This window comes from Stegastes partitus, unplaced genomic scaffold, assembly GCF_000690725.1.
Source record: "Stegastes partitus isolate 25-593 unplaced genomic scaffold, Stegastes_partitus-1.0.2 Scaffold13, whole genome shotgun sequence".
NCBI classification, from domain to species: domain Eukaryota; kingdom Metazoa; phylum Chordata; class Actinopteri; family Pomacentridae; genus Stegastes; species Stegastes partitus.
This window is the reverse complement of record NW_007577744.1, coordinates 1133837-1161820: the sequence shown is the minus strand read 5'-3', so window position 1 is coordinate 1161820 and position 27984 is coordinate 1133837. Positions and strand designations below refer to the sequence as shown.

The following is a 27984-nucleotide window of genomic DNA, read 5'->3' as shown; positions in this document are numbered from 1 at the left end:
TCTAACTCTCTCACACACACACATCCAGAGCATCCTGCCTTACAGCAACACACACCAATTCTTACAATTTAATTTAATCATTCTAAAAAAAAAAAAAAACAGTCTAAAGAAACAATCAACAACAGCCAGTGGCTATTCAATTTAAACCCCTTGCCCTGTCTGACTAGACTGAGATAATTGTCCAGTAATGTGGTCGAGAGGGCAAGAGGGAGAGGGACTGAGACAGAGCAGAAGGTCGTGGCCCATCTCCTCATCTAAAATAGCCTCTAAATGTGCAAGGCAAGGCTCCCATTATTAGGCCTTCCAAGTTGCAATGGAGATGGCCAAGGCCTGTTTACATTCACTGGCGATATTTGGAATGAGGGAACAGAGAGGGAGAGGGAAGGGAGGGAAAGGCATGGAGGGGAAGGGGAGAGGAAATAAATTACCAAGATGGTCCAGGAAGTGTGAGGCAGGTAATTGCAGTTGACAGTCCAGTCTGCCACACAGTTAATTTGAGCCTGAGCCCAGGTCCCTTCCACTATAGCGCACCATACTTATACACAGCGCAATCTGTCTGCATAGGTACATGCCCAGACATCATCTCTGTCTCTCTCTCTTTCTCCCTCGCTCTCTTTCTTTCTCTCGCTGGCAGTAGAATTATGTCGTCAGCAAGATATGAGCAGCCATGTCTCTCCCGCTAGATGCACACTCCATGTCCTTATTTTCCCTATAGTTTAATTTTCCACTGAGAAATATTGAATTTTGGGCAGGGTGATAGTGTACCTGTCAGTGATAGGGCGTCATCTCTAACTCCCTCTGACAGGTGGACCATTATATCTGCGAGGGAAAATAATCCCTCTCTACTTTAAGAACAGCAAATTTCAACCCTTTGGTTGGCAAAGAGCAGGAAAGAAAGGCCTCTTACCTAAATCTGCTCTGATCGGTTAATGAAAGCCATTATTTAGAAAGGTGATTGCTTTTTTTCAAAGTGAACATGCAGTACGAGTGTTTACCTTCAGTTAGTTTGAGAATCCATTTTGGTGAACTTGACTGTGGGTATACTTGGATACATACACATACTGTATATGTATCAGAGTTAATTCATTACGTAGTGATTTGGATCTACCGAACAGAATTTTAAAATGCATAAATAGTACCATGACAAACATGTTTTTTTTCCCTTTTTGTGTGATAAAACATTAACCAAGAGATAGGAATTAGGCTCAGTGCTGTCAGTCTTATTTTAACATCTTGATATGGAAACATCATTGTGATTCTCCATGACCCCAAGTCTCATATCAACAAAAAATTCTGTGTTGATTTAGGCAGAAATGTAGTAATGTTTTTGTAAACTAAGTCAATAATTGACTCTTATCTGTTCAAACATGTGCTGCAGTCAGGGATCTGGCTGAAATCAATCCTGATTTCCCTCTGCTGTCCTCAGTGTTAAGGTTGGGAATGCCCAGTGGCCCCTCAGCCTACTGTACCATGGATGACATCAACCCCTCTGGTCCCACATCCATGCAGCCACTTGACATTTCTATCGACATTTCCCACGGTGCTCTCACATTAAAGGACGTGACATTTCATTTGCACAAGATGTTGATTAAAATACACCCTTATGGTCTCAAAAAGAGGGGGAGGGTGTAGGCCCTTTTTGTACCCCCTACTTTGGGAAATTGAGAAGAGATTAGGGAATAAATAGAGGATCGGCTGATTGAGGGGGATTATGAAAAGGCCCCTGTGCTGGTGTTCTGTAAAGATTTGAAGATAAAAGGGATACAAAATGTCAGTTTTCCCTCATGGAATCAGTTTTCCTGCTGGAGAGTAGCGAATTAGAGTTAAAGTATAAACAATCAACTCTGAAAACATTTGTGTTTGTAAAGTTATTTGCGACACATAATGATTTCAGTTGTTTCTTTCGGGCCCATGAGCATTTGACAACATTTGTCTTCGCAGTACTTCTTAATGCAAATAAAACCTGATTTGAATCAAGCCGAATTCGGTCGGAGTCCATCAGTGGCAGGTCATATTTACGTCTGTGTCAGGCCACCTGCACCGTGCTGCTGTCTGCTGATGTGTTAGCCCCAGCTGGACTTGTATGATCTGACTCCAGGCCAGGTCTCACCTGCCAGCTCCTATCGGGTCCACCACTTGTACACTGGCCTGGGGCCTGTCACTGATGGGCAGCCTGCCGTCCGCTCTAAACGGCTGGCTTCTAAAGACATTCACTGATGTCTATTCTCCTCTGCCTGAAACAGCTTCTGACAAGACACTGAGATGTTTATTTCCTGACTCAGTTCATGTTTCGTCTTTGTTGTAGAGCTTGGCTTAGACTTTAGGTCTGACCTTCTAATTATTTGATGTTTATAAGCACTGCATGGAAATGTTTGACAAAATTGGAATGGTTGTAAGTGTTTTAAATAGAGCACTTCTTTATTGCATTTATCTCATTATGTCAAGCTGAGTGTGGGGCAAGTGCTTAAGTGCGTTTCCATTCTTTTTCGCTACACAGTGGTCAAAGCATCATGGCATCTGTAACTCAATTATATCAAATTAGCACAAAGGGAAATGTATAGCCATTAAATAGGCATTTATGGTATACTTTTATCCCCAAGCAACCAATTGGAAATCAGAAAATTGTAACATAGTAACCTAATTAAAAGCAGTTGATATAGTACCCAGTGACCGCTCAGTTGTTAAACTAGGAGAGGTGCAGGGGTTAATCATAGCCTGTGAGCAGCTTCATGTAATAGAACCATAATATGATAATTAGTTCACTTTTAGTCAAACTTATCTGTTTCAATAAAAAAATATAGGCAAGCACACAGCATGCCTTGGCCTGATCGAGTATATCACCCTAGACAAAACATTCGTTATTCATGTTTCATGCAGCCCAGGTTAATGCCGGAAACATGTAAAAGCATTGCAGTAATGAGTGTCTACTATTGGTACAAGGTGTTAGATCACTATTATGCCTTACAGATAAGCTAATTTACTAACCATTATAAGCCAGTTGCCCTTCCACCTTGGTAGTGTTTCTGTAATTACTGTAGTGACAGCATCGTCCCACATGGTTACGCTATTATAGCCCAAGAGATTGTGTTTAAAGAGTGATGCAGTTATTAGCATACCTTGTGTCATAAGCAAATGCAGTAACCTACAAAATGGCACAGTTAAAGTAATGATGTGACTGATGTGAAAAGAAGTAGGTCTTTTGAATATTCTAAAAATTACCAGCATATATCTTTCTAGAAATAACCACTTGCATTCTTTTCTGCATTTTTTTTATAAAATGGCTTTAGTAGAGAAGTTGATCACAGTTTCTGATAATCTACCCCTCTAATGAACTGCCCCATTTTCCCTCAAACTATTGCGTCACTTTCAGAAAGGTATGTGCTCCAGCAGCAATTCATAGCAGCAGCTGACTACAGTTACAGTGCTGCTATCATGGACTGCCATCAAGTTATGGAGATGACAGTTATATCATCAACTCCATCAGCCCTCCTCAGTGAAACAATTTGCAGCGTCTACAGGGGCAGACACAAACAAACTGTTTTCCTGATATTCCTTTCCCAAGCAGTCAGGCTTCAAGGGTCTCTCCCAGCTGTCCCGGCTAGAGGGGAGGACAGCAGGCCTGCAGAGAAATGGATCCATCTATATAAATATATGTATGTGTGTGTGTGTGTATATATATGTATAGAGAGGGAGGGAGAGAGAGAATAGGAATACAGGCAAGGAGGGGAGAGAGACAGAGAGAGATTCTGATAAAGCAAAAGTGAGAGACGGAAAGACAAAAGGGGGAGAGAGAGGAGAAGTGAGCCTAAATTGGGAATCTATTACTGAGGCATGGGTGCAGCAGCCCCTCTCTGTCTCCCGTAAACACACAGAAATGTGTTCAAGTGCAGGGGCTTTATAAGTTTCCCCTTCTCCAGAGTAATGTGCTTTGAATGGCTGGTAAAATGGGACTGGGAGAATTTCATTCCCGCTGCCTCCCCAGGCGACTCACCTTTGGCCCAGCGATGATATGAGCCCTTTTCTATTTTTTCCACTTTTACTCTCCCTCGTTCCCTCTTTCCATCTACCCGACTGATGGAGAGGAGGAGAAATAAATGGAGAGCAGTGGCACAGCAGGGGATGGAGGGATGGGAGTGTAGAGAGAGGCACAGGGGGAGGAGGATTGGGATACAGGGCTTATTTATTTAGTGGAATGAGGCAGGTGCCTTATCCACAGCTCAGATTAGCTCATCTGTTTATGCTAAATGCCACACCATGGGAAGCGCGGTCATGTCACAGGAAGTACAGAAACCCATTTTTCTCACTGTCTGCTGCTCCCACCGATTGCTGGATCTGTACTATTCACCTGTCAGACCTTTTCTGGGATCGGCGTATCAGATATAGGCAACAGATTATTGGCTTTGCTTTTCACTTAGCTTCGTAGATCCAATTACCTAATAATTTAGCGCACTGATATGTTTGTTTCTTATTTTACCTGATTCAATTACATGCCAGAAAATCTACCTCTTCCCTCCCCCTCTTACCACCACGTACAAAATCTGACTGAGGGAGTGATTTCTGAGCCACTCTTAACCTCTGAGTTCCTGCACACGCAAATGAGTTCACTCAGAGATGAAAGCATGTTTAAGTCCTATTTTGGCCCCTGTACTAACATGAAGTCATGAAGCCAAGGGTGTTGGATCTCTCAGCACCCACTTAGACGTGACAGATGGACTTACAGGCATGGTAACACTAGATGCTGAAAACATTATAGCAACAGAAAAACACTGGTCCAGTTCTTTATTGCATGTTATGCACACTTATATGATGAAAGTTGTAGCTTGGGGTTATGCTTATCCTCTGGATGTGTATGTTTCATGCTGCTTACGCTCTTTCATGCTAAAACTGGAGTTTAGACATTGAGCCCACTGTTACATGTTGGGCACTAGATCATGTTCATGTCATATTTGACTTTTTACCCAAACTCTGCATATACTGTGGATGATGTCTGTCACTGTGAGGCCTGTAAAATAGGAAGATGTTGGAAGTTTTATAGAAAGTGAAACCAGCACTAAACCTATATTCATATCAATCTTTACTGAAAAATGTTTATACGCCTATAAGTGATTTAGTATAACACACGTTTTTTTCGGCATTTTGTATATTGTACAGTATAGGTAATCAGAAATGTTTATATATACTTTCTGTGACCTTGTGCTCTCATCATCATCATCAGCTTTCAATTTCCCTTCAAGTGAAAGCATTAGCATAAATTACTGCATCTGTGCCAATCATTATATCAACTGCTAAGTACATTTTAGTGGCTCTTTGCATTAGATGGGAGATTATCAAACGATAGAGCAAGAAAAAATTAAATAAAAAAGCAGAGAGTGAATGAAGTATTACCTGTTCTTTAAGTTGTGCATTCAATGGTGCTCTGGAAGGAGGTCATATTCTCCTCCATTAGTACTGAACTTGTTCATTACCGCGTGACGTTTGCGCCGCTACATACTATGAGAAGAGCGTGGCCAAGCGGCAACCTTTCACCTCTTTGTCCTCATGCGGAAAATCCTCCTGATAAGACATGTAATAGCTGCAACATTATTGCGTCTGTGTGTACGTCTTTGTGTCTCTACCTTGTGCATAGCATGTGAGAGGGTCACAACCTCGCTGCATGTGTGGCTCCCACCCACATCTTCTCTCCCTCACCTTTTTCATTTCACTGAGCTGCGAGACTGATGCTGGGTGTGCTGTTTTTCTGCCATTAGAAGATGCTTGGTAATGCCTCCGTGATGGCACCACTCACTTCTCCAGTGGCGAGAGTAAATGGAGCAGCCTTTCACAAACAATAAATCCCTGAGGGTCTCTTTCTTTTCCTTCTCCCCCTCACCTCAGAGCACTGGCTTTTCATTTGTTTTATTTACATAGCCGCCTTTATGAGCTTTCATCAGCAGGTCTGCTTATATATGAAACTAATGGCTTCTCAGAGCTGTAATTCGAAAGTGTGTACGCGTGTTTGTGTGTGTGCGCTTGTTGGTGTGCATGTGTGCATCCATCCATATATTTTATGTTGGTATTTCCACCCATGGGTTTTGTGTTTGTGTGTGTTGTCCTCTATCTTAAGAGAGAAAATCAACATTTTCATTAAGTGTTGTGTATTTTGTCCAATATAATTCTCCACCTTCCTTTCTATGTCAGCCACCTTTCATGTTCTTCCTATATTTCTTACTTACTCTGTGCCTTAATGTTTCATACCTACATTTCTCATTGATTATCCATCATCCATGATGTCTTCTACTTAATACGTCTGTGCAACATCATTTTTTGTGTGCATCTTTGTTTGACTGAGTGAGCGATGGGTGAAAAAAGTGTATGTGTTTTATAGTGGAGATATCATGTGGCCAACTTCTTTATGTGTTGTGGAATGTCACTTCACCAGTTTTACATTTAGTTATTTTACAGTTAGCAGTAAACTCAGCAAGCAACACAGAAATAAACAGACACATTTATGTTGTGGGAAAAATAACACTTCCACCACCTCTGCTCCCCTCCTCTGCCTGTTTAACACCCTCTGTGCCCCCCTTGGGCTAAACAGAAATAGGTCCAGCTTAGGGCCATAATTGGTCTTGATCCTTAGGCTGCAGGCATATTCCAGCGGTGGGTCTGGATGGGGCGCTTGTTATGTGTGAAAAGGTGGCAGGGGAATGCCTGGCCAGTAATTAACAGTGTGCAGGGGACTGTGGAGGAGGAAATTTAAAAGTGAATGGGGGAAGCCAGTTCATTCTGTGGCTCTGCTCTGCCTCTCTCTCCGCCTCCTCTGTTTCTCATCTATTCAGTCTTGCCTGTTATTGGAGCTGATGGGTTTATAGAGATTTTCACACTTTTGGAAGTTGGGCTGGCATTGTGAATTTGTTTTCGCTTGCCCCTCGTTTCTCGCCCCTTTGCCCCAGCCCGCCACACACAAACATGTTCCCCTGTGTCGTTTCTTTTTTTTTTTCACTCAGCCACTTGCTCACTTACTCAGTTGCATTTCTTTTAATGAAACTTATTGGTAATAACATCGAGACATTGTGGGGAATAACAACAATCCAAAGCTGTTAAACCTTAGAAATCGAACGTAACAGGCAGATGGTAAGTGGGGTATTTATGTACAAAGAGAAAGACTGCGGTGTACCTGTTTGTGTAATGGGGTTATTCAGTGTAAAATTTGCAGTTATTATGTGAACTACCTGAAAGTGTGCAAAGGTTTCTTCATTATGTAGTAAAGAAAGTCAGCTTTTATTCTCATGCTCCTGAGTAAATGACTTTCTGAACAGGATGTGTTTTTCTCAGTACTGAAGGAAGCATATCCGAGTATCCATGTGTTTCTGTGTCTTCATGTCTGTATTGTTAATCGATAATCACCAAACCTGTATTTAATCAGGTTTCATTTTTATGTCTTACATCTGACAGACTGAAAGACTCACTCAGTCAGTAAGTCCTCCTCTAAAGATCCAAGTCTCCATCTTGTGTAGATTTAGTCTACACAATATTTCCCATGGCTGAGCTGTCTAAACAAAGAGAGGAGTTTAATATACTGTAAGACAGAATACATACACATTGTAATGCCATTGTGGATTGATGAATGTAAAACAGTTAGGGCACAAACAAGTTTATGCATTTGTGACCCCTTGTGTAAAGTAAGCTTATTTTTGTTTTTCAAAAGTTGCTGAGTTATGGCTTGAGAGCTCTCAAATGTCTGTTGTAGGCGGCGGACAACAGCAAAACACTTTTAGAAAAAGTGCGAGAGACACAGATACACAAACTTTCTCTATACATAAATATGCTTATTTTTCACTTGCCTGCAAACATATTCCATCTTTTCAAAATTCAAAAAGCTTTATTGGCATGACAGTTTATAAAGAAAATTCCCAAAAGCAAGACGGTACAAGACAATCAAATATCAGCACATTATTAATGCACATCTCCCTAAGCTCATATTATTGCACAGTACACCTGTAAAAACTCACAACACAACAACTCTGTCATTTTGGCGTCTTGTTAATATTACATTTGGAGGTATTTGTGTTTATCGGAGTTATAGAAAAATCACTGTGTGCTGCCTTCAGCTACAGCTAAACTTCATTTACATTCTGTGGAAGCTTTTGATTGAGATGTTAACAAAATAATGTGCGCACTGGTGTGTGTGTGTGTGTGTGTGCCGTAGCATTCTGTAAGCCATTCAGAGCTGTTTGTGTTTGTTTCTCCCTCAAGATACACTAGTGTGTTAGTTTGCCAGTGTTTCTGCAAACCCTCTCCTTTCTTCTCCTCTCCAGCAAGGCCAGGTCCAGACTAAACATGTTCGTTTGAGAAGCCTGTTTACAATGTTTAGGTAGACGGACAGACAGGAAGTGGGCTAAGTGATGAGAAACTCCCTGACAGCCTCAGAGATAAATGGACGCCCTGCTAAATGAAGGAAAGAGAGGCCTCAAATGAGCCAACACAGGGATGCACCCTTTGTTGTTCTAAACACTTTTCCAAAGCGTATGCATGTACAAAAAGAGATTGTGCATCTGCAAGAGACAGCGTGTTTTCAAGTGCGTCTGTTCATGTGCAAGCATGTGCCTGCCTGTGTGTGGTTTGAGGGGTAACAGGTGGGAGGTATGCCATGTCCTGGTTAACAAGAGTGTTATTGTGTTGTTCTGTCCTGCATGACTGACCGTCAGCTGTGCAGGGTCATCCTTCTTCCCCCTTAACCCCGGAACACTAACACAGCGGCCACGCATGCCCGCACACACATAACGCGCACTTTTCAGACACACACATACTGAGTCAAGGACACACCCAGTCATGCACACACAAACAGATTCTGTTATGCATCAGTTGGTGGCCTGTAATTGAATTGGGACTTGATCAGTGATATTTCCGATTTGGTGGCCCGATGCACCCCAGTGAAGAGGCATCTGCTCTCTTTTTCCCTGCCACAGAACTGTTCAAGGCTGCAGCCAGCGTGAGACATGGCTTGAGAGGTTCACACACACACACACACATGCGCACACACACATAAAACCCCTCCCTGCTGCACACGTACACATAGCTTCCCTAAGTCACTCATACATGGTGCCTCAGGGCACTCTTGCAGTTCTGTAACACTACCCAACAACAATACTCCCTCAACTGCTTGGCTGTTTACTTTCTGAAAGAGTTAAAGTCTCTCACTTAAAGGATTACCTTACGCTTCCCTGAACCCCCTGCCCTCCCTGCCCTATGCTCCCACTTCAGCATCACACACACATTTACACACGGATGCAGACGGGCCTGCACACGTGCACGTCTACCGACACATGAATGAACGCACTCACACGCACACATATCCAATGCCGGACTGACACCCACATAAAGACGAGAGGGGGAAAAAAATCGTAGTCCACTGATGGAGATGGCCTTTGTCCCAGCTCCACCTTAATCTCTTCTTCTCCCTACCTGCCACTGACTTTTCAACGGGGCAATAAAGGACTGTCAGGAATCATGCGTCCCTCTGCTCGGCTGCTCATTAATTTAACTGAGAGGGTTTTTTTTTTTTTTTTTGCACTCCATTTGACTCTTTTGCCAGGAGCATCATTTCACATTAACTTCCTTTATTTTTACTGTCATACATGTTTTACATTCTTTATTTTTCTCATATAAAACATCTGAGAATGAGCATTTTCTAAATTTTCTGTTGCCCTGCAGTGCGATCTGAAGTGCTCATGGTAACTCTTACAAGTTGAGGGAGTGGAGTCGTACCACTCTCCCACTCTCTCTGCACTCTGAAGTGGAACTCAAGTGGTCTGACAATCTCCACCTTCTCTTACAAAGCACCCCCTCCTGGGTTGGGCGGGGCGATCTAAGCACTGAGGCGGGGATAGGGGGCTGTAACTGATGGACTTGTTTACATACAGACTAATTGTTGCCCTCCCTTGTGCTACACTTTGTAAGGCACTGTATGACTCTCTGTATGAATCACGGTGCTCCAAGCAAAGGATAAGAAGTAGAGTTGGAGGGAGTAAGAAGGCCAGAGGCGTGTCAGTAACCTCCTGTTGACAGTGAGCATTTGTGTGTGTGTTGGCTTGTGGTGGCAGGTGTGTGCTCTAAGCCCTGTCCATTGACATGTTCTCAGAGGCAGTTGCGTGCTTTTTTTTTTGTTATTGTTTGAAGAACTTCTTTCATTTATGAGCTACGTGCGTGTCCGTGTTAGCTTTTCTCTTTGTCAGGGAGCTGTTACTGTTATCTCCTCCTATAGCCTCTTGTCTCATGGCTGAACAAAAGCCACATAAAGGTCTGGGGGATTCAGAGTCTGATGCTGTCCAGCACGCTCTTAATTATGGCTCTCAGGGCAGGAAATGCCGGGCTTATGGGGGTATCAGGGCCTGCACTGTGGCACAGTGATGTCTGTTTTGCTGTAATCCACCTCCCTGGATAAACATTCAGCAGGGATTGAGCCACTTTGCACATCTATTTGTAGTCACACTGGGGGCTAGATTGATGCAGATGGATGAAGATACACTCACATCTTCAAGGAGAACAACAGACATGTAATTGGATACCAAAACTCCACTTTTGTACTCTCACATTATTTGTACAGATAGTGTGTTTTCTATTTTACAATTCCCATGCTTTTCTTTTAACACATGTTGGCACACGTTGTTACTTTAAAAACACAAATGCTTCTAGGTAGCACACACACACACTTCATAAAGTCACAAAGTCACACACACACACCTTGGAGGCCCCCTAAATTAACATAATGTCATGCCTGCCCCTTGGAGAATGCAGTAGACAGCTGACTACTGGAGCTTATGAGAATGCTCAGTTGTCAAGAGGGAAGAATTTACATGAAGGTGCCGCTTCCAGTTTATGTGCTATGCATGACCCCTGCATGCCAACTAGCGCACATGGTATGTGCATGTGTGTGATGTGGGGTTATGTATGTGTGTGCTCAGGCGGGTTACATGTTTACGTATGCCACTTTTAAAAACATTCAAGTGTGTGTGAGAGTGTTTATGAGTTCTGTCTCTGTCTGTTTGTGTGTATGCGTCTCTGTGTTATATTTGTGCATCTGTTGCATATCTGAGCTCTTTCAGAGTGCCTTTTCAAGTGAGTGTATGTATGTGACAAAAAGAAGACAAACGACAACCAAAGAAAGCCTGATCCCACAAGGACTCAACAATCTGTTTGATGTTTCTTTTCTGACCTTGCAAAGTGTGCAAGCACACATCCTGTTCAGGGTTTAGCTACAGCGGCTTGAGGAAATATGGAGTCAATACATACTCTTCACATAATGGCATTTGTCAAGTCGGTTAACTATTTCACTGTCATCTTTAGAGGTCAGTGTTTGGACAGTGTAAGACACCTCCTCCACTTCTGTCTTTCTTCTCCTTTGTATCACACTGGCCATCTGAAATATGGGAGCTATTTTGCAATAACATTATATGTAACCATAATATAACCCATAAAACTTCATAAAAATGTGTATATATTTGCTTTGGGTTTTTTTTAGTCAATTCACGAGTTGAATCACTTCATCCCCTCAACCGTCAGGGCTTGGAACTGATTCAGCTGGCCAAGAGTCAGTTATTACTACATAGTTATGAAACAAAATCTCAGGCCAATAGCTAAAAACAAATCTACAATTATTGATGGTATTTGTTTTTAAAAGAACATTCCTAATCCATGGTAGCAAATATGTCCAAAGGCCACAGTATGTGGTATGTTTTGTTCCAGGGTCACTCATTTTCCAGGAGGTGTGTGAAATAGCACTGACCCTACAAAACCCCTGGCACTGAAGTACGGCATGTCACAGGCCAGCCCTATAACATGGAACTACGGAACACACACACACACACACACACACACACACAGGCACGTACATGCACAGACAAGCACACTCTCACACACACAGCATATCAACAGGTGACCGCTGCAGATTGTGTCAATGTTGTATAAGAATCACAGCCACAGACACATTGCTCTTATTACAGAAATCTAGATTTTTTTTCGCTGAATTTATTAATAACATCATTGTATGTGGCTTTGTATAGTTTTTTTTTTTTGTGTGTGTTTTTTTGGTTAATTTCTGGATTATGTTTTGTTTTTGTTTTTATGGTCCTTGACTGCTTTTTCAATCAGTTCTTTATTTCATGCTGTGATAAATAATAGTATCAGGTAATTCTGGCTTCTGACTTATTTTATATTAAGACAAATGTTACAAGTACCAACATATCAGTCTTAGAAATCCTCCTTATTCTATTTGCACATCAAAAGATCTTATTTGGGCTCTCAAACCCTATGGTTCTGTATATTCTACCCAAAAGGTATTGATCGGTTTAATTAGAATCAGCTTTTTTTTTTCCTTCCTGTGATGAGTCAGTCTGCTCACAAGACCAGCCCCATCCACCTCAGTTTCACCCAGTGACTCAACTTCCCACCTTGCTCTGTGTCTGTCACCCCTGCTTCACCCAGCTTTCTCAACCATACCTCCCCTCAGACACCAGGCCATTTCCGCTCTCTTCCCCACTCAACAAATATGTTCTTTGGAGCCCTTCCCAGAATACTTTGGCATGCACCCATGCCCACTCCCAATCTGCTCTCTTGCTTGACACAGATCCAGAGGACAGCAAGGGGGCAGTGAAGGTGGTGGGGGGTACACCCATATAGTTACTGTGCAGTCATGGTGTGCCTAGCCCTTGAGAAAGAAAAAGAAATGAGAGAGAAGAGCGCAGAGACAGAGAGAGATAGCGCTTGTCCTACCCTGTGTAGCATGCCGGTAATGCTTAGACATGGTTTACTTTCAGTGGAAAGGCCACTCAAAGCCTGCCCCTGCCTAAAAATATCCATTCTTGATCTCTTTGATGGAAACTGTGACTCTGCCTAATGACTGTTGTAAAGTTATGAACAAGTGATGAGAGGCTGGACGAGAGAGAGATGAGAGAGTGATGGGAAAGGGGTGAGAGAGGGACGAGAGACAGATGGGTGGGGGGGGAGTAGCAGTGGAGGGTGAGACAGGGAGGGAGTGTGGGGTGAAGATAGGACATTATTGGTCAGCATGTGACACATCTGTGTTAAACACGTCTTTAGTCTTTTTCCCATGAAGCCACAAACAATGATGTTCTCAAAATGAAATGTATTTGGAGTCAGGGGACAGTTTGGCTGAGGGTTTTAAACTGAAACATGTTTTTATCTCATGCGCTCTAACGAAAAACACGAGTTTTACATGCAAAGCTTTGCAAACAGAAAAAGCAGGCAACAGTTCAAAATACATGTGTTCAACTGCCCTCCAAATATGAACTGTCAGTGTATTTTACTACTGAGAATGAGCACTGAGAGGATAATTTTCTAATTAGTTGTTGTGTGAACTGTAACCTTATCACCAAACCAGTAGCTTGTATTTGTCTCTAATTACTAGTTCACTCTGTAGTTTCACCAATAGCAAATGCCTCATCAAACCTCTCCTTTTTGCCCCACGGCTTCATTTTTTTCATCCCTCTCTTATTTCGTCAAAACCCTGTTTGTCCTCTCATCTTTCTCACTCACCACTTCTGAACTGCTCACTAAGGCTTGAGCAATATGCCTGTAATGGTGTTTTTAAGTGGCCTGTTTGCATAGAGGGTCTATGGAGAGAGAGCCGGTGATGGAGCCAGTGACTAAGTGGGGCTTGTTACAGTGACTGAGCTCATATTCAGAGCCCAGTCATCCACTGGGGGACTGGCTGCTACTGTAGTCTGGCTGTGGTCTCCGAGCTATCACCAGCCAACACAGTTTTAGCAGTCTACTGTAATGCGACACTTGGGGATTTTTCAAAGCGTGACGGCTATGTAGTGTACTTGTACCATGTGTACTATGCGTAGTAGTTAATGCTTTTATATGTTTCCTTGTGTGTGTGTGCAGTTCTGCATGTGCAGTCCTATTGGTGTCCGTGGGTCTCTGTGAAAAATAGCACATGTATTTGTGTCTGCATTTGTGTACACGCACAGTTGCAGATGCCTTATAATCATTCTCTCTCTGATTTGATTGTTAACCATAATAAGTCTATCTGAGTGCCCCTAAAGAATTATTAGACCTCTCCCTTCATGTCTGCTTTAGATTTCTTTTCATGGTTTCTTTCAAATTTTCAGTGAAGTTATTTGCTTTTACTTGGCCATTGATAAAAGCTACATTAAAGCGGAGTGACTTTGATGCAGGGGGAGAGGAACCTTTGGCAATGAGCCTTGATGAGACAGCCAGCCGGCCATCCAGCCAGGTTTTCATTAGATGAATGCTGTGTGGGACTCTAGCCAGATAAGATGGGCGCCAACATACTGGAGCCAACCAATATAGTTATAGCAAGGTGCTCTTTATTTCACTTCCTCTACGTCACTGTCTGTCTTTGTGGAAGTCAGGGTCTGCCTCTCCATCTCTATCTCTCTCTGTATATGCGGAGAGGGTAAGGCTAGCCTGAACAGCTTCCATGCCCTTTGCAAATCAACACACCCAGAGCAGTGATTTCCATAAAGATGTCTTGGCCCAGCTTTGTTTAAGAATAGGTCGACTGGAATAGGTGGCTTAGTGGTAAATGTCAGAGAAAGATCCAAAAGGCAAAGAGACATGGAGAAAAGCAAGATGAGAGAAAAGAGTATAAAAAAGGGTGAGAGAGAGAGAAAATAGAAAAAGACAGTTTGTAAAAATTCAAACAATTCAAAGGTTCACAGCAAAATTACTGCTGTTCATATAACCACATGATTTGCAATACACACTTGCTGTCAGAAGCTATTCTTAAACTATGTTCTGTATTTTACATTTACAACACAGAATGCTTCCTACTGTACACGATTAGCCACATGTTCAGGTAATGCAAGAGCCAATGTTTGTACCTCAAGTTTCATTAATAAAGACACCAGGAAGCAGTATGTCAGGATCAGGTGTTCCTTTATTCGTCACCGGGTATAGGGTAATAAATCATGTAGAATTTCTACATGAAGCACCCAAAAGACATCCAGATCCTTGTATAAACAGAATGACAAGAATTTCTGATGTGCATGCTTGTGCATGAGCGAAGGTCAGTGGACAGACTGTATGAAGGGCAGCTGTGTTTCTTCAAGGCCAGTCTTTTACTGGTGGTCAACATTTTGCCCCCAGACCATGTAGGATGCCCTGGATTCCCACAGATAATAATAGCCACAGAGAGATGTGTTGAAGAGTACAGCTGTGGCACGACTTCTCCCCTCTGCCTGGTGACAACACGCCATTTAAAATGACACCCTGACACTCTGCACCGGTCTGCTTTTTCACAGAGGAATCATTTTGGATGGACTAAAAGCCGTGTTATTTCCAGTAAATCTGTGTGTGACAAACAGTAATCTCTGTTGGCAACACAGGGCAGAAGTGAATGTGTTCTTGTCTTTTATGTGCCAGAAATGCTGTGATGGTTAATGAAATCTGTGTTAGGTAATGACATTGATTGACAGGGCTGAGATAATTCTGCAAGGACATGTACAAACTCTGTCGTTTGCAGGTCATTTTTGAGCGCCTATAAGACTATAGCCAAACATTTCCCTCTTACATCCAACTATTTTGCATTCTTGCATTCCTTTGCTAGGGTTGTCTCTCGTCAGTATTTAGCTTGTGAAAGACATGACTCCAAGGGAGTAATGCTACACAAAATTCACAGTTCGATAGGACACTCCATTTTGAAATCATGGTTCAATACATTTTTGGTCCAGCAGAGAAAACAAAGATGTGCATAACTTTTTTTCCCTTTTATTTTAAAAGACAAAAATATTCAAAAATGCCTGGATAGTCATGATTTTTCTGAAACAATTAAGGCAATCAAAGGCACTGAGTCACATGAGTGTTTGCCTGTGGGCAATGATTGAATCCTGCAATATATATTTTTTTAAAAAGGGAGGTTGAAGACTCTCAGATCCCTTCACTACGAGAGAACGAAACATGTTCAGTGATTTGTTGTCTGAACATACGACACAGTGGACGTCAGCCCTGAGTGATAGTCAGCGGCTTAAACTACCATAATCAGGCCCAGCAAGTTTAAGAGTAATGCCAGACTGTGGATCACTTCAGAAGAATTAAGTCATTTAAAATGTGTGTTAATGTTGGATATGCAGCAAGAGAAGTTTAAAGAATCAACAAGTACAAATGAGTCAGTGTGACAGAACTTCTAGTTGTAGACGCTGGAGATCATGAAAAATATACGCTATTCGACCGCCTATAGTTTAGTGTTTGACAACATGGTTGGAGCACTGAACAATTTACTGAACTGATGTTTTGAACAAGTCTTTGTAATGAACTGATTTAGTAATTGCTTTGCACGTCTCTTGAAATATACGTACTGGTACACCCATAGTTCAAATATACTTATGAACTATGTATGTACGTATATAGTTGAATGTTCACACATATAGACTTTTAGTGTGTGTGTGTGTGTGTGTGTGTGTGTGTGTGCGTGGATTCCTGTGAGTCTACAGGTGTTAGGAACAGTTTGACTCGTGTCGTGTGAGTGGGCTTATTTGTCTGTATCTGTATATTTATACATTGCATGGCAAATCCTCTCGCTGATTGTTTTAACTTCTGAAAGCGTGCGCGCGTGTGTGTGTGTGCAAGCGATGCGACAGATAGCTGATATCTATCGGGCCGTTAAGCTGATTAGTGTGAACTGTGGCCAGGTTCATTTGCATACGTTTCTTATCTCATTAGATTGGTATCAGCCTCTGTCACCATTGCAGGGCCTCGACCGGGATGTCTTCGTACCTCGCTCTGTAAGCGCACACACACACTAGCACACAATCACCCTTGATGCCCCTGGCAAACAACAATGCTAATGTGTAACACCAGCCAAGAAGTGCAAGCTCCTCATCTCCTCTTGTCACCAGCACTACTACACCGCTGTCACGGCAACACATCACATCTTCTCCTCGGGCTCTCTGTGTCCCTGGTCTTATCAAGGTCATTAACTCACATCTCTTACTCCCATCTCTATGCTGTCATCCTCACTCATCTGATGTTTTTTTTTCTCCCTCTTTTTCTGTTGTTTATCTTTAATTCTGTTTTGTTTCTGAAGTGAAATTCTGCGTCTCTGTAATTGTAGAGACCTTTCTGAGGGCGGGTGCAATGAAGATGTTATGTAACTCTTGAGGGAGTTCAGCTACATTTGCAGTTTGCGGTTGCTTATTGTTGGGACATTTCAAGGATGGAATGATCAATACAAAGAAATGTTCACAGTAAACGGACAAAAGATGTATACAAGTGTGTGCTTTGCATGTGTATGAAGACTATTCTAAGTGGATTATTGAATCGCCAAAAGAATCTAATTCAATTCAATTCAGATAAATCCAGGTAATGAGTGTTTTCAAGAGGGACATAAAATGAAATCTTGTCTTACATTGTTTCGTCAGAGATCATACTTAGTTCCTCGTACAGCGACTAACATTTAGGAACGGTGATTGTGATTTTCTTTTCAGATCATTTCATTTCCACTCTTATTTTTGCCAGTTGAACTCTATGGACATTCATAAAAAACTTATCACATTTTAAAACACAATATCAAAACTCTTGCCTCAGGATGGCCCTGTGTTTTTATCACTACGTGTTCTCTTGACATATTTAGTGTTTGTTATGAAGAAAAACTTGGAATTTTTCTAACTTGGACATGACCAAGATCAACACGGCCTGTACGGTTAGTGAGAATAAAAGTTTGGCATTACACCATGACTACATTTTATGGCTCATGTTACAGCGGCAGTCTTGTTATTTTGACTGTTTCCAGAATGACTTGAAGAGAGAGTAAAAGCCCCTTTCACGAGCTAACACTAGTGCGTGGTTTCCTCAGGCTATGCTGATGTTTAAAGATGCTTCTCAGACTGCTACTAGATAACATTTTATTTACTGTCATGCCTTCCTTACCAAGGACAGTATTAACACTTTGTTTTATGAGTTCTGTCAATGCCGGCACGCCTGTGGACAAACCAATACATTGTTCTCATTTATCTATCATGTGCTTGCCCGCCGTGAGTGAGGGGACCTGCACTGAGTGCCTGTTTCAGCACTGCTCACTCATCTCCTGCACCTATTTCCATTGTCAGGAAAAGCCACGGATACTGTTGGGGACAGACTGTATATCATTGTCTCGATAGCCAGCGAAGACAGACAGAGGTCATATTAATTTTTAGTTAGAGCGAAAAGTTGCAGTCTGCTGAGGTTAGCATGTCCCTCTATAGAAATGCTGGTATCACTGCAGAGAATCCAAGACTGGAGCAGGCTGAAAGTACAATAAAACTGCTGTTAATGGAAGGAGACCTCAGCTGGTCTCGAGGTCTTGGTATTAGCAACTGATACAAAAGAGAGAGAAATCGCCTGATCATGTTGTTCAGTTGAAGAATACACAGCTCTGCAGCATTCAAAATCACTGGTGAAAGGTTTAGGCGTGTACAACTTGAGAATGGGAAGAAAAGAACATGAGATAAGATTATTAGTGGGGGAAGCAGAATCGCTAATTAGCTTAAAGCAACTTTCTCAATATCCCTAATATTCCGCTATTCTCTCCCTAAGTGTTGCTAATCAGTTTCATGTCATTGTTTGTATCAGGACTTGTGTGAACAATGAAAAAAGCACCAATCTCAACATACAATCAAATACGATCTCAACTTGCATTAGAACGTATAGAACGATATTTTCTCGAGTTAATTTATTTTGCAAGTCGCTTAAGAATCTGATTTACTTTAAGCAGTGCAATAATCACAAACCTGCCCTTGAACCTGTGACGACTGAAGTGCTCTGTGGTCTGCTGCTCTATACTGAGCCGGAGCCAAATAGGCCGACAAATACAACACGGTGTAAGGTCAGCGCTGTGTGAGACATTACTGAAAAGAACACAGCGTTAGACCATGAAACCTAAAACGGTGTCACAGTGCTGGTGTGAAAGAGGTTCATCGTGCAACACACAGACCATGTCCTTGCAACATCATAGATTTGAATTTGGCACATGTTAAATGCCATCTCTTTGCACCATACAAGACGTGACTAAACACAAACAGCTTTCAAAATGTAATCTGCACTGTGTCATGTATGGGTTTTAAGCCTCTTGTGCTGCAGTGTGGCATATTATCAGGTGATAAATTCGTGTTTGACAGTATTATTAGAAAGGTGGGAGTCGAGGAAGTTATGGTAGGAAGTTCTGTGGTCATTATTTTTTATTCAGCATTGTACTTTTAATTGCGTCTCGTAAAATAATAGTATTTCATAAAATCCTTACTCATAAAATAATGCAGTGGTGAGGAGATGAGGCTTAAATGTGGGTGTTACATGTACAATAATAAGGTTACCCACATTAGATTATGAATATGACGCCATAGTTTGAGCGCTGGTGTACTGCCGAATGCTAAGCAACTACCCCATTTTGGGTGTTAACTTTTTCTGGCACTTCACACTACTGTGTGTTTCTTACTTGCTCAACTTTATTTTACACAGTTCTACAAAATAACCGCAGGGAGTTGAATCACTCAGTCATGACAGTTACATCAGATCTGTTTCAAATTTACCCCTTACCTCTCCGAAGTTTAAAAAGGTGCCCAGATTTTGACACAAGAGAGTCCCACAGTTTAACTCTTAGTGATTTTTTTTTTTTTTCGCTCAGCACCTCCTTAGCGATGAAAGGAGTACATGTACATGCCTGCAGGTTAACTGTTAGTTAGAGTTAGTGGGGAAAAGAGAGCTACCGAGACAGCCCCTCACATCTCTGTTCCCTTCAAGAGGCTAATGCTTTATTTATAACACTGCACCCCCCAGGTGCACACCTCAGGTCCCTGCACAGCCCCTTCTCTTCCCCACAGGTATACTCTGTGCCTCTGCCTCGTACTGTGCTACCTAGCGCACCTTCACATGCCTTTCCTTTCAACATCCCACTCCTGCGGCTGCATAAGAGGAGGAAGTTGGGGAGAGAGATACAAAGACTCGGCGTGACGCACATACAATCTGCAGACTGAAGCGGTTTCACAACCATGGTCTCCGATGTCTCACTGCAGTTCTCTGGTGTGTTGGAGAGAAAGAACTGAATCCCCTATCCTCTGGCCCTGCTCACTCCCACCGAGCCGAAGAAACAACCACAGAGGAGACGGAGAGAGCGAGAGATGGAGGAAAAAGAAATGTGGAGGAACACTAAAGGAATGGAGAAGTAGAATTGGAAGGGAGGTGATTGGAGAAGACAAAGAAGTGGTAAGGGGGGGTGTGAGGAGAAAAGAGAGATTGAAGAAAGCATGATAAAGAGGGAGAGAAATAGTGTCTCGCTCTTTTTAAACTTGGAGATGCTCAATCCCTTCTTCTCACTCCAACCTGCATTTCTGGGTCACTAGAGACATTTAAACTGCACTTATAATTAACAGCTATTTTTAAACAGGGAGGGAGAAGTGGAGCGGTGGCGAGGTACAAAAGCATTAAAATTGCCCCAGATTCGCTATTGAATAGGACACATCAAGGCAATATGCTGGCAGATCAAAGTGAGCGAGGAGAAAGGAGACAGGGCCGATCAGTGGGGATAAATTGTTCCCTTTATAATGGCATAAGAATAGACCTCTTTGCCGCTGAAACAATTTAATAACTGCATTCATTACCTCTGTCCAGCCTGTCTGTCTGTCTGGTGCACAATGTGTAACCGCTTTTGCCACGCACTACCTCTCTTTGTCTCACTTTCCCTCTTCCTCATTGTGTTCCAAACTTATCACCTCATTCCTTTTACTTCTTTACATCTCTCAGTCCTGGTTTTCTCTCCTCCCTCCTCCACCCATCCTCCACCAAGTCCTCCACCTTTCCTCCTGCCCCTGTCCCCCGCCGCCTTGCCTCTTTTCTTGTACGCTCCAGCTGTAGCTACAGCAGCAGAGTTTCCACTGAGCCGATGTGCTGCAGGCCCCACAATGAAGATGTGCAATGTCTGACACTCTTGGAATGAGAGCCCTAATAGAAGGGGAAGCGGTTATCACAGAGCTCCCCCAGGACCAGCCTCTGTGTGCCTGACGCTAATTATGGCGCATGCAAATGAATGTGCAGCATTAAAATCAGGAGGAGCCTGCCTGCCTGACTCTGTGTGTGGAGGGGTTGCGTGTCAGTGTGTGCATGTGGCTGTGTGAGTGGTAACGTATTTGTGTGTGTGTGTGTGTGTGTGTGTGTGTGTGTGCGCACGTCCATGTGCTCACAAATGAGCTCGCATACATATGTGAGTGTGCGAGCTTGTTGGATACATAAAGGTGTGTGTGCCTGTTTGCATGTCTGTGCACAGCAGGAATGAACCACCAGGCCAATACCCCTTTTACCTTTTTGCACCTGCAATGGTTCAGACACTTAGACTGATTCATTCTTTATTGTTTTATTCATTAGTATAGACTCAAGGAGTAGGCCATGCATCAAGGATTAGGATGAAGAAACAGGCAATAACACAACCCCTCTCTCTCTCTCTCTCTCTCTCTCTCTCTCTCTCTCTCGTGCACAAACGTGAGGCTGAGCACAGAGGATCTCACAGGAGGATTCCTATAAATACATCTCCCTCACATTCACGAGCAACCTCTCCAAGAGGGCGTCTTTATTAAAACCATTTTGTCTTCCCTTTGTGCCCTTTGTATGCTGGTGTGTGTGTGTGTGTGCCCGTGTGTTTTTGCATTTGTGTGTGTTTGTGTGTGTATGCTGGTGTGTGTGTGTGTGTGCCCGTGTGTTTTTGCATTTGTGTGTGTTTGTGTGTGTGCAAGTATGTAGTTGCCAATGTGCACATCAGCATGTTTATGACTGTGTTAATAAATGCATGCATTGTGTTTGTATGCGCACTTTACATTGTATCTTCTCATTTGAGTATGTTTTCTCACGGCACGTTTATGTGACAACCTCTGTCTGTTTTCCCATTGTTTGTTTGTTTGTGTGTGACCATGTGCACCTTTGTGTGTGTGTGTGTGTGTACGTGTGTGTAGTCTATATGTTGGCCATCTTATCTCCCCATTAGCCTCTTGTGCCCTGACCAGTATTCCCTCTCTCCCCGTCCTGCTTTCTCTAATGGGTAATTTAGCCATGCTCGCCTGACATCTAGCCTATTCCTTGTTTAGTTGCCATGGCTACGCAGGCCTATGGATTGCTCCCTTGCTCCCCTGGCCTTGCTGTGGATGCTATAGATGTCTCAACTATTAGAGGGCAGAACTGCTAAACACAGAGCACACACATACTCTCACACACACAGTATAGACTACATAAATGAACAATCAAGCGCGTTGCATGGAATATAGATTAATCTCTTCACAGAACAGGATCTCTAACTCCAGTAAGCAGTGAAATAGACGGCGCTGGTGTTTTGATGGCTGGTTAGAAACATAATAAACACATTTTTAGAGACGGATGTGTTTATGTTTTTGTGCGTGTTTCTTTGAAAACACAATAATTGCAGTGAATGAGAATATTCTCTGTTAAAGCTCAGTGTATATAAAGTGATGCCTGTGAAAAGCATGCTTTATACCTCAGCATGCCTTCCAAGGTCAATCGCATTGTACTGATCCAACCAACATTCTTCTGCACGAAGACGAGAGAACACTATAAACTTGAGTGGTCTCTTCTGATATAGCTTTAGTGTCATCTAAGGTAACTTTTGACATTATAGTTTTCACTGTATTGTATTTTTTACAAGGTTTTATCATCTCTATTTCCCTGTTACGACAGATCTGGGCCTGATCAGGGGCAGCAACCTGCTGATGGATGAGACCCTTTTGTACTTCCCAAAAAGAAATCATGACTTTAGTCCTCAACCCAGACACCTGCAGAAGCCAAAACTAGATGAGTCAGTGCTGAAGCATGCGTGTGTTCACGGTGTGCCCGCACGTACATTAGCGTGGTATTGATATTTTCTTCACTTTTTTTTGTAAAATATAGAACTTTTCACAATTTGAAAAGTTGATACTCTCACAAGAAACTTCATACTTTGTCATCAGTTTTGTGAGGTCATTGTAGTAGCTGCAGTGGCGTATGCCAGAGCTGCTTTCTACAAACGTTACACAACAGTAGCACATGGAAGAATGAAGGTTGCAGGCAGGCAGGAGGGAGAAAAAGAAGGAAAAAAAAAGCAGTTGTGGATTTGGTCTCTCTTCCTCATGTATTTTGCAGGACTTGCAAGTTAGAGGTGGAGGGTTGTAGCAAGGGGCTTCAGGGTCAAAACAAACAAACACACTTGAAGTTTTCATGCTTTTGCAGAAGATCTTGTTGTCTTTGAAGTTTTTACTATCGAGAGCTGAAGAGAGAGGGAGAGGCAAACGGGTATAGAGAGAGTTCGGATAGGGAGAGCAGCGAGGGAAGGAGAACAAGTTATAGAAGTGTGAAGCCCTTGAGTTGAAGCTGTGCCTGCCTGGGCCTACAGAGAGCAGATGACAGTAGCTTTGGTTTCTTTTGCGGAGCTCACAGTACTTTTGCCTTACATAACCCCTCCCATTGTGCTTTTTCAATTATTTGGGGAGAAATCTTAAGTATGCACTTTAAAATTTAATGCTTTCATGTGTTCCGAAATAGGGGGAGGGGGGGAAGAGGGGGCGCATCACAGATCATGCATAAAGGAGACGGTTCTGACAAGTTTCCAGAATATCGACAATTATAATATTCTATAAGGTATATCAGCGGAGTTTAACAACGTGCAGGAGTGTTTTGGGAGAGAAAGGGAAAAGATAGTCACTTAGAGAGATATATGGCAATGTAAGAGCAGATGCAAGCAGTGCAAACTCAGACATTCTTATTTTTTTCCCCTTCCCCCATCCCAGATTCCCCCTAAGGTGCCCCTTACTCCCCTTCTCCCCTCCTTCTGCTTCTCTGTGAGGTTAAAGCGCACCTTCCCACTAAAGGGCTCTGGGGTCACGCATCTGCATGTGAAATGTGAACCCGCTGACATTCCAGGGCAGCCCTAAGCCGTGCAGTCCTTTTGTTCACTAGGGTGCCAGTGTCAGGCCTAACAAGCCCGACGAAGGTCTCTGTGAGAGGAAAAGACAGGGAGTGAGGTTGGTGTGTTGTTGATGCCCTCTGCAACCGTCCGCTGTCACATATGCCGAAGTAAAAATGAAAATTGGTGTTTTTTTAAAAATGAAATATAGATAGTTTACAGACAAACTCCAAAGGCATCATGAGCTGGATGTAACAATAAATACATCGCTTTCGGTGTGTTGAAACTATGTGTGGAGGGATGAGGGGGTCTATATGTTGAATAAGGTCAAGGCAACCATGGAAAAACTGTTTCCTTGACAACAGTGCAGTTAGTGACCGCTAGACCAGTGTTGGCACCAGAACTGATTGTATTCAAAGTTTGGTGTAATACCAGTGTACTCATCTTGCACTCTGGACTGCTGTTTCCGTGCTGGTTAGCCCTATGATATTTGAATCCTCAAAACTTGACTAAGCCTGGTGTGTTTAACCTAGCCAAAAGCTTTCAGGCAGACCTCAGCGGACATTCACACTCTTTTAAATCAGGCAGCACACAGAGGTGCAGAGCTGGGGTCCTTTCAGCCTGTGAATTGAGTTCTGAGGCACAAAGGGCAGCTATTCACCAGGCAGTGATGGACTTCACACTAGCCTTTATGTCCTCAGAGAGAGAAAGAGAGAGAGAGGGAGAAAGAAAAAAATTTGCGAGGAATACGTGAAATAGAAAACAGAGATTGCACACGGAGCAGCGGTATGGATTGACAAACTTTTATTAGAAAGTATTAAGTTCACAGGACCACACGAATTTCTTGACATGTTTCTGTTGCTCCCTTTATAGTATTATATATAAACTCATACGGGGAGGTAACAAACAGCATAAAGTTTGGTTTCCTCCTCACGTCGGCAGCAGCCAATCTTGAGATTGTCTTCTGAAGGAAATTAAAATGCCTTAACACTCTCACGGGAATATGGTTAAAACTAAAAATGGGAAAATGGTTCTTTTCATTGTGCAGGGAAAGGGTTTGTCTGAAAACAACAAAATCTGTTTTCAGTTCTTGCAGGAGTTTTAGTGAATTCAGCAGGTATAGGGAAAAAAAAAACACAGACAAGGATTTGGTAAGGTAGGATATGACCAAGGGACAAGGTGAGTCAACACATTTTATGATCGGATTGCTTTTAGATCAGTTGACATCCATCCCTGTATGCTAGTACCTCATGACCCCACTCAGTTGTCAGACTGGGATGGTCTGTTTGCAGTCGGGACAGGCCTGGTTCTGGCAGCCCAACAGCCTGCTCTGCTGTAAAAATCAACAATGTGTTCATCGTTGTTTCTGTACATTTGGCTATAAAGCGAGTTAAGGACCCCGTGTCACACTCATTGGTTGTGTCTCGGGCTGCGTAACATTCAACCCTTTACTCTTTGCAAATAGTAATTGTATGATACCTGCTGTCACTGTCAACAAGTGTCAGTGTGTCAACAGGTGTTGGGGTACGTGCAGTGTCCTTTCTTATGGTGCAGAACAGGTGTATGTTACCCTAAAAACTACATAAAAATGCACATCTAGACAATATACACCTACAGATATAATCCCAGAGCTTTAAGAAAATTGTGACATACAGTGTCCAGTGGAAAAATCTTTATTTATTTGCCTTTATGTAATAAGCTTTCTTTTTCTTTTTCAATGTTCTTTGAGGGTGTGGATATTTTTACCGTCTTAACCAGGAACACCTGGATATTCTTCCACACTGTCATTAGTCATCACACAAGTTATGATAGACTTTATTGTAAAAGAAGTACCTGTCAGGAGATTAATAAAAGTGTCACATTTGACAGTAAAAACTGAGCACAGAGTGTGCACCTGTTATTGCCATCTTGAATCTGATTTATTTGAACTCAGGTCTCATTTGTGATGGATTGTGATCTCTAAAATCAAGACCTACTGTATCGAGGGACGCACCCTGCACACTGCAGAGCACATGTGTGTACCTGGACACGCAGTCACTTCATTTCCTACTTATACCATGTACCGTAAATACACACACAGTGTTATTAACAAAGGTCTACACATCACCAAACTTCTAACAGTTCATCCGCACACACACCAACACAAACGTGATGTCACACAAACACCCTTTTTCGTGGTACACTTTTACTTACTTTAACATATTGTAAGTGGGGCCTTACACTCCCATCCCACATTCTTTCCCCTGGGGAGCCCTGTGCAGTGTGAGTGATTCAGTTAGCGTTACTACATTAGAGCTGTCCATCCATCCGGTCTGCTTTTCCAAACACATCCATCCCAGTCCTAGTTAAAACACTGGGGGATCTCCTCCACTCCACCTCCACCCCCCCAAAGTCTTTTATGATGTCCATAAAATGGAAGAGTGCAGCTTTACTTGAACTAATAATATCTGAGCTTACAGGGCTGTGATTGATGATCTTTAAAGCCAGCCCGATCGGTCTCATCTTTCTTCAGATTTTTATCACTGACTTGTTTGCAGTCATGTGCAATCACAAGCACCGGGAGAGGTAACAAGTGCTTGATGTATGATGCTTGAGCCACTTTTGTCAGCTGCGCATTTCCCTTCTCTCCCTTCGCTTTTGTTTTTTTTTTTCATTTTCTTTCCTATTTTAACCCCAGGCTCCTATTTGTTGGCTCTCTTGAATTGTTGTGGACTGTTGGTTTACTGTGTTTCTCTCTCTCTCTCTTTTCAGATGGTGGGAATGTCTTCTCCTGGGGGATGGGGCAAGAGGTGAGCCAAACATTTTTCCACTTTTGGCCCTGCCAGTAGAGGCAGACTTAAAACTGGACTCCATGCTTTTTTTCATATCATATGTTTTCTCTCTCTCTCGCTCTCTTTCCCTCTCTTTCTCTCTGTCTCACACACACACAAACGTCTTCCATTTTTCAGACATTTTGGTGCGTTTTTTTTTTATTATTTGAAACTGGAGATTAAAAGGTTTTGAAAGGGATCTGTGTCCAAGCCCTCCCTTTGAGCACTTAATATCCTTTATAGTGTGCCAAGAATGCACATCTTTTTAAATTCTGTAAATCACCTTTATGGGATCTGCTGTTTGTCCGTTTCTACTCCTCTGCTTCACATGGACAGGGCAGGAAATCCTCTGTGTGGAATCGTCTGCAGTTTATGTATGTGCATGCCACTTTGAATGTGCATAGATAAAAGTATGTGCATGTGTGTATGTGTGTTAGTTGGCCCTGTCCTGTCTTTCCTCCTCTGCTAGATAAAGAATCCCACCTGTCACTGAGGATTGTTCTGGCCTTTCATTTAAGACGATCTTTAAAGAGCTGCATCATTACACAGCCCTCAGACAGAGCCCAGAGAGTGTAAAACCTAGGCCCACCTCAATCCCTCTATTCCCATCTCTCTCTGATTCTTTTTCCTCTTGGCTTTGGTGTTTATCTGTGAGGTCGTTTGAAAGCACGGCCAAAATGTGATCACTTTTACAATGTGACAGGATGACGCTTTGCCAGGACAGTGTAACAAACATGTAGGTGAAAGTTAGAGAGACAGGGGAGCAATGAAAGTGTTAGACAGCAGTTGTTATTAGCTTTGACGTGGCCTTGGCTTCCACACTGCGCTCTAACGTTGCTGGGTGGCTCCTCGTCTAACTACACTCATTGGGTTTTCATAGGCGTCCTCGCATCTTTATAACTTTAAGTTAGTCTCTGCAAGGGCACAGTCTCTTTCTCTCGCTCTCTTTCTCTCTTTCTCTCTCACTCTCTCTCTCTCTCTCCTCATCATGTTCCTTCTCCCATCTCATGTCCTCCCTCACTCTTCCTCTTTTCTCGTTCTTTTCTGCTCCTGTCCCTCTTCTCCCACCATTTTCTTCTTACTCTTCCTCCATCTCTCCTATCTTCCTCCCCTCCCTCTCTCCTCTGTCTTGGAGCCATTCTGATGATTGATTGTTTCTCTGTGCAGTCTGACAGGATGTAGCACACTCTCGGCCCCAGGGGCCCCCGACAGACTGCACCACCTGATTAAGACTCCCCCTGTAATCAGCCGCACAGTGCCACACCGAAACCACTCCCGTCAACACGTGAAAAAATAAGAATGGTT

General features: G+C 42.7%; 1 protein-coding gene across 1 annotated transcript in view; it reads left to right on the top strand.

Annotated features, from left to right (window-relative positions):
* LOC103362503 (ultraviolet-B receptor UVR8-like) overlaps window positions 1-27984 on the top strand; it is a gene marked incomplete at its 5' end in the record, with an annotated part of 292781 nt that overhangs the window by 248392 nt on the left and 16405 nt on the right. Inside the window, one exon of the mRNA XM_008288878.1 lies at window positions 26621-26658. Coding sequence (XP_008287100.1) covers window positions 26621-26658 — 38 coding nt within the window. The remainder of the gene's footprint in view (window positions 1-26620; window positions 26659-27984) is intronic.